General features: G+C 41.1%; 1 protein-coding gene across 1 annotated transcript in view; it reads right to left on the bottom strand.

Moving 5' to 3' along the window:
• Nucleotides 1-1,492: 1,492 nt before the first annotated feature.
• The window catches only part of LOC115355581 (anoctamin-4), a 52,804-nt gene continuing 46,330 nt past the window's right edge, over nt 1,493-7,966 (bottom strand). The window contains exons 25-27 of the mRNA XM_030046438.1: nt 6,865-6,970; nt 3,065-3,276; nt 1,493-2,116 (exon numbers count right to left, since the gene is read on the bottom strand). Coding sequence (XP_029902298.1) covers nt 3,085-3,276; nt 6,865-6,970 — 298 coding nt within the window. The 3' untranslated portion in view covers nt 1,493-2,116; nt 3,065-3,084. The remainder of the gene's footprint in view (nt 2,117-3,064; nt 3,277-6,864; nt 6,971-7,966) is intronic.

Below are 7,966 nucleotides of genomic sequence, written 5' to 3'. Positions count from 1 at the left end.
CATTTTTCAATTTAATTAGTTTTTTTTTGTTGTTGTTGTTTTGTTTAAATTGTATTTCTTCTTAATTCTTAACTGATATAGTCAGGAAATGAAGTCACCAAAATTGGAGAAAAAGTGTTTTCACCCAACAATGAGGATATAAATATTCATTTTCCAGCTCTCACTCCTCTGCACATAAGCAAAGCAGGAATACCATAAAAAAGTTATATGAGAGGCAATAAGGAAAACCAAAACTAAATATATCTGTGCCAGCTGACAGGGTTGTTGATCAACACCAGCGACTTTATAATTCCATGTCCAGCTGTTGAGATTTCTGGCTTTGCTTGGAGAGAAAAGTGAATTTCAGCTGCAAAAGCTAAAAAAGCCTCGTTCTCAAGGCAGCAAAAACAAATGACAAAGCAGCATTATTGCAGCATTCTGCACAGTGATTTAAGAGTAAGAAATCCCAGCATCATACACTACATGGACAAAAGTATTGGGCCACACCTCTTTAACTGAATTCAGGTGTTTCATTCAGTGTCGTTGCCACAGGTATATAAAAGCCAGCAGTTAACCATGCAGTCTGCCTTTACAAACATTACTGAAAGAAAGGCTCGTTCTAAAGAGCTCACTGAGTTCCAGCGTGCTGCTGTAATAGTAATGTAATAGGATGCCACCGCTGCAACGAGTCAGCTGGTGAAGTTTCTTCCCTCCTAGATATTCCACCATCAGCTGGAAGTGGGATTATTGCAAAGTGGAAGTGTTTAGGAACCACAGCGACTCAGCCACCAGGGGGCAGCACCACGTAAAGTTACAGAGCGGGGTCACCAAGCGTTGAGGCGCATAGTGCATAAAAGTGGCCGACGCTCTGCCGCCTCAGTAACTGCAGAGCTCCAAACCTCCTCTGGCATCAACAGCAGCACAGAAACAGAGTGCTGGGAGCTTCATGGCCGAGCGGCCGCACGCGAGCATCACCAAGCATGACGCTGAGCGGCGGACGGAGCGGCGTAAAGCACGCCGCCGACTCTGGAGCGGTGGAAACGTGTTCTGTGGAGCAACCAATCAGACTTCTCTATGTGGCGGTCTGATGGACAAGTCTGTGTTTGGTGAACGCCAGGAGAACGTTCCCTGCCTGACTGCATTGTGCCAAGTTTGCTGGAGGAGAGATAACACTATGCGCTGGTTGTTCTAGGGTTGGCCTCGGCCCCTCAGTTCCAGTGAAATTGTGAGCCGGGCCCTCTGATCCAACATCAGTGTCTGACCTGACAAATGCTCTTCTGGATGAACGGGCAAAAATTCCCACAGACACACTCCAACATCTGGTAGAAAGCCTTCCCAGAAGAGTAGAAGCTGTTCTAGCTGCAAAGGGGGACCAACTCCATATTAATGCCTATGGATTTAGAATGGGAGGTCAGAAAAGCTTGTGTAGGTGCAATGTGTAGGTGGTCCCATACGTTTGTCCATATAGTGTATCAAACACCTGTTTCAAAACATTCAACAGAGACAGAATCACTTTTCTTTACAATAAATAATGTTTATTACTGCAATTATCAATCTAAATTCAAATGGAAGGCATTTCCAGTTTAAGCAAACTGCTCGGATGGAACAGATTTCTAAATAACTTTACATTTTTTTCATTGCACTACACTATAGCAGAGCAGATGGCCTATCTGACATTCATTTAAATATCTTCTTTATTTACAATTAAAGCAAATACTGTGATCTCTTGTAAATAAATGTTCCTTGAACAAGGAGAAATGTAAACAGGGTTTGTCATTCAGTAAAGCATGGGAGAGTGCTTCCTCTCACTTCTTGTAACAATAAATCTGTAAAAGTCACTGGTTTCTCTTGCTTGAAATCTACATTCAGGATCTGAAGACATACGCTGTTGAGAGTCCGAAGTGGCAAAAAAAGAAAAAAGAAGTAGCAAAACCTGCTGCCAAATGTCCAACTGGACACAGGAAGTCCATGTTGTGTCCAGACAGAGCAGCGGGTCGGTGTGAACGTGCTGGGTGCAGTTCATCAGTCGTCCTGCAGGAGGTGCTGCTCCGACACAGCAGGAGGAAGGTGAGAGGGTCCAGTATCATGCAGGAAAGCCGGCGCTCCTCTCCGTCCTCCTCTGAGCAGCAGCTGACACCTGCACACCACAGAGACAACACATTCATATCAAATAAACATGAATTAAAGCAAAGCTGACAGTAACAAGCTGCTTTATTGTTTATTATTTACACATTTCACTCAGTTCACTTTAAGTTGAATCCCTGTCTTATTTTATTTATACATATTTTGCCTTCTTTTACTTTCTGTTGTCCATTTTATGAATGTATTTTGTTGTTATTAAACTGTTTTTTAAGTACTACTGCTGTGTACTTTGTTGGTAATTATTATTCTTATCCTTATTATTTTTTGATTAATTTCTATTTTAAAACCTGACATTGTTAGAGGGCTGGACAACAAAATAATGTAACAGCTGCTGAATAAATGTGCTAACTTCTTCTAAACATGATAAAATGTCCCTCAAAATGAGTCAAAAATGCAACAAATCCTGTTCATGTAACTAATGATACGATGTAATAACATCATATTGTTACATTAACCAGTGATTATTACTTTATTAGAGGTGTAATATATTTAACTGATGAGGTAATACTAGTAACTGGCCAGTGATGTAATAAATCAAGTTATTGCATTCTCCTTATTTTTACTCCATTACTGGTAGATATTATTATGACATCATTGTTTGAAAATGTTCCAACACTTGTGACGTAATAATGGTTGCTCTAATACCATATGAGGGATTTAATTTGTTACATTAATAAGTATTAGTGGATTTTTGACCCATTTAAAGGGACAATCTTATTACGTTTCTAAATTTATTACATTATTCAGCAGTTATTAAATTTTTAGTTGCTACATTTTATTTCAAAACATTTATCCCTAATCAGAGGCATCTCCGAGGCAACCATGTTACTATAAAACTTGATTTGAAGATTTCAGTGATCACATTACAAATACCAAATTTTCACATAATGACTGTTACATAATTGCAGGGCACTGATGGAGTTTCATGTGTTTTCAAACGCACCGTGGAGCCAGGTGGTGCGTTCAGGGCCACTCCTTGTGATGGGCCCGGTCCTTCCTCTTCCTCTCGTTCTTCTCCTTCTGCAGCCGCTCCAGCTCGGCCTCGTACATCATCTCCTGGATCAGATATTTCTCCCTGCGCATCCGGTCCCGCAGGTCCTTCGGCAGGTCGGGGATCAGGTAGGCGATCAGGGTCTTGATGGCGAAGACCATGTGCTGCGGAAACGGAGTCGGCAAATGTCACAAGGGCCAGAGTCCTACCTCTATGAAGTGATGTGAAACTTTTTTTTGTTTGTTCTAGTTATTCTCAGCTAATGCTACCCATAGGAACCGAACCACTGGACGTACAGAGGTGAAAATGGTACCCAACATCTTGTCTCAGTCTGGGTAAGAGTCGGAAAAAGGGGCATTTTTCCCAAAACGTTGGAGTGTTCCTTTAAAGCCACATGGAAGATCAGTAAAATATTTCTCTGTAAATGTTCTTGAGCTCATTTTAAATCTATATTCTGACTCCCTACTTCACCAGGAGGTCCGCTGCAGAACATGCATCTTCTGTTTTTCACCTCCACATTCACAAATGACTCTCAAAAACACAGTTCTGACTAAAATGTGAACAAGTTACAAACACGACTTCAAGTTTAGTTTAATTTAGATTATTTTGACAGACATTTAAAAAAATGCAAATAAGGAAGAGTAGCAGAGTATCAAGTATCAAAGAGCATAAGGAAACCGTGGTCTAATACCTGAAGAGCAGTTCCAGCAAACCGGATCTACTTTCTCATTCAAACACTTATAATATGAAAATTAGGCCGTTACAGCTACAGCTTCCTTATGTGATCCTCTTTGAATCGTCTTTGTAACTGGTTTATATTTAAGTTAGAACTACATTTCTCAGAGAGTGTTTTCTTCATGTGTAATACACATGAATGAGGAGGTGAAAAACAGAAGATGTGTGTTCTACAGTGGAGCTCCCAATGAACCTATAGACTTATATCGAGCTCAAGAGCATACACAAGCAAATGTTTTATTAAACTTCCATGTTGCTTTAAGAGCCATTCAATTTGATTTCGCCAAATGAAAAGTGCAGTAATCCACAGCGCTTTCATGCACTGATAAAATACAGATTAACACGAGTGCAGTGATGGCTTAGGATCTAATGAAACAAAAAGCCATCGCAGCAGCAACTACATTTGATGTCAGGCTTCCAAAACTCTAGACCAGTGGTTTTCAAGGTGTGGTCCGGGGACCCCTAGGGTTCCTTGAGAGGTTTCCAGGGGGTCTCAGCACTATAATGTAGATTCTCTCGGAATTATTGCAGTACAAAAAATGTATTAATGATGATATTAATATTGTTTTACTCTCAGCATTTTGGATCTATAGGCCAGTGTTTAAGGATGGCATGTGCATAACTCAATTCTTAATGACACCTACAGTTTGTGAGATTACAGTAATCTTTGTTGTGACATGGATCTAATAAACCTGGGTCAAGTTTCATGTATGTCAACTGTACGATGATTACACTGACTGAATCTTATTGGCTACGACGCAAGTCAATAAACAAGAGAACGTCATCGGCATACAGGATGAACAATGAAGCTAAGCAAGAATGGAGCCTTGCAATATTGATATTAATGTGTTTGGTCAACAATTCCAAGAAGAGAAGGAGAATGTGGATGCACATTTGGTTTTACTCGTTTTACCTCCTGAGGCTGTCAGAATTTTGTTCCAGGCTATCTTTGGTTGCAAGACTGTGACAACTGCCAACTTTGAACCTCTCTCGCTGTGCAACATAAGGCCACCATTTTGGAGCCACAACCACAGATGTCGTTTTTTCCACGGCGTTGGTCATCTTTCATCAGGGATGGTCCAAAATCACACTGTGTATAGCCGGCTTAAGACAAACCAAAGTATCTTTTCATGTCAGGGTCCCATCAGGGCAAAATTACTTCGGATCGGGGTGTTGGCCTTAGCCTTAACAGCAAAAATATCATAATAGGCCTAACAACAATAACAATAGGACAATAATATACTTCATTTAGAAAAGGAAAAGCATAAAGAACAGAAACATTTTCTTGAATGACAGGCTGGCAGTGACACAATACGTTTAGCCTAAAGTCTTAATGGAGTCCCTGGGCTGAAGCCACATATTTGCAGTCCATACACAATTGATCTGCAGTCCACTTTTGGACCACGACCCACCAGCTGAGAACCAGTGCTCTAAACCGAATACAACTCTGTTTAAGTGTTGGCATTTCGTCAACTACTCAGCGTCATCTAACAGACACCATGATTGTACAAAACTGATAATATCCATAGCAACATATAGCATTAGCCAGCCATTTTCGACCTGATTAATCAATAGTATTTCCATCATACTGATCAGTTCTGACTTGCACCTCACCAAATGTGTCATCATAGAGGTCTTACTTGCCTTGGTGCGTCTCTTCAGTAAAGTCAAAACAGGACTATTGACTACAATCAACTGCAAATGCACCTATCTGTTTCTCTCTCAATTTTAAAACAGAGACCTGTGCCTCTAAATAAACATAAAAGATGATGTGGTATCTTAAAAGCCTGTAATCAACAAATGAACAAATGACAGTAAAAGAAGACCTAAATTAAAATAAAAATAAAGGCCATTCTTGTAATTTGGATGCTAGCTCGACCATTGCTTGAGCACTTCATTGTTTCCTCAATCTTCCTCAAACAGGGCATAATGAAAATGTCTTGTGTAGCTCTACTGTGTGAAGTCATGCACACAATACATACTAATAGTTGCAAGGTCATGGATAACCTGCATATTAAATGATCTACATGGCTCACAACAAAACATGATTTTGGTGCTTTCAGGTTGATTTTTGGAGTGTCTCTTGGCCTGTTAGGGCTGTAGCGCAGAGCTGCAGCTGTAATTCGAGTGCAGTGGTGGAGTGGAGGCCTGCCTGGATGGGATTAATGCTGCAGGACGGCGCTGGTAATGTAATTCAGTACATCACACATCAGTGATTTTAATGAACAGTCCAGAGGGCATTATGTATGTGCTTTATTGCTCCTATAAATTAAAGGCCTGCATCTCTTCTATCAGATTATAGATGTGTCTACTGTGTATAGCGTTTGAAATTTATACATCATGAACCACGGATCTGGATGGGACTAGAGCTGACAGAGGACGATGAAGGTCGCTGGAAAATGGACGACATTACAGCTAAAATTCACCATGCAACTTTTCTTCCTGCAGGTATTTGATTCCTTAATAATCACCAATGGAAAATAAGCAATGGGAAACCAGCAATTTTTTCTCTTTTTACTGGAGTCTAGGAAATAGTTTGAAATTGAAAGCGAGAAGTGTGTGGTTTTCCCTTTGCTTTTTCTATGCTTTCAAGCTAATGACCTGCATCATTCTGGGTGTGTGTTCTTATTTTTCAAGTACAAGAATCACCAATTCTGCATTTATCTGCAGAATAAACAGATCACGCATCACTCTGGGAAAAACAACATCACCAGACTTCCTCTAATAATTCTGTGCTAATGACCAGACAGGACTTACGCTTTAATTTCTACATCACAAACGTCGCAAGAAACCAATAATGAGGAATGAAAGTCCTGTGAGAGAAGTTTGAGGTAATCAGAAAGACAGAGAAAGTTATCTGTTTTTCCGATGAGAGCAAATTAGAGTAAAGTTTTGGAAGAAGAGTCATGGAAACTAACAGAAAGATAAGAAGCATCAGCAGAATAATATCAAGGAATCCAATTACACAGACATCCCGTCGTCTGGCGTTATTTGTCAAAGAAATTGCCAACACTGACCTCAAACACGATGATAAATGCCAGCCTGGCTGCCAAGACGTGCCAGAACTGCAAAGTGTACGAATACGGCTCAGCAGAGTCCGGAGGCTCCCTGTAGTCCCGGTACCTGCGGGGGTTAAACGAGGTCTGAGGTCAAAGGTCAAAAACTCACAAACTCATCATGCTGTGGATTCAAAACTTTCTCAGAGAGCAAAATGTGGTTCCCTTAACCCCTTCATATTTGTGAGAATATTTGTGGTAACTCCTGGGAGCATTACCTGAACGCTCCTCCTTTAAAGTGACAGTTTGGATTCTTACCCATATGTTCATACTTGCTCCATGTGAGTGTAATACATCCACCAAGTTTGGCACATTAACTCGTTCCCTGTCCTAAGAACAAGAGCTTTACCAGGAGTGTACCGCTCCAAAATGAAAGAAGTAGATACAGACCCGAAAACAACATGAATTTTAGTGGTGACACAAAGATGGAAAGTTATTTTGAATGATGCACAAGAAAACATGGTTATTTTGGTTTCTCTTTCTACGCTCTCTCCAGGACCATGGCTTCCAAAGGGGTGGAACTATTTTCCGCAATAGCACTTCCACTGTTTCACCATGCAGCAGCGCTCCAGTCCCATATTCAACCGACTGGGTGATACAGTTGAAATGCTACAGCAGAAAACTTTGGCCAGTTTGGAAGCTAGGAGGCTGGAAAAAACGATGGAATCGAAATCAAAACAAATGTGTGGGGATGAACAAATCAAATCGAGCTGTTTTTCTCTCATTAGCCACCTTTCCGCTGTCGCGCCAAACATGGGTGTACTACTGCGTGCCGAGGACAGTTGCATTTCCATTGTCATGTCCGGTCTTAGGTCGCTATGTCGGGGCCAGTTTCCAGGTGCAAATGGCCCACCAAATACACATGGACCAGACAGGGCTAACCGCAAGGTGGAGTTAAGGCGGGGCTTACCTGGCTGTGGAGACGTTGTAGCTGACAAGTACAGATGTCAGTGCAGTGGCTCGCTTTTGTGGCAGAAAAATAACAGAGAAAATAAAAATGGAGAACAAGCGGCGGTCCTAGTAAAATGAGGACATTAGGGTTCTGCTCGCTGTCTGGGCCGAG

Source organism: Myripristis murdjan, chromosome 23, assembly GCF_902150065.1.
Source record: "Myripristis murdjan chromosome 23, fMyrMur1.1, whole genome shotgun sequence".
Taxonomy (NCBI): domain Eukaryota; kingdom Metazoa; phylum Chordata; class Actinopteri; order Holocentriformes; family Holocentridae; genus Myripristis; species Myripristis murdjan.
This window is presented reverse-complemented; position numbering and strand designations above follow the sequence as displayed.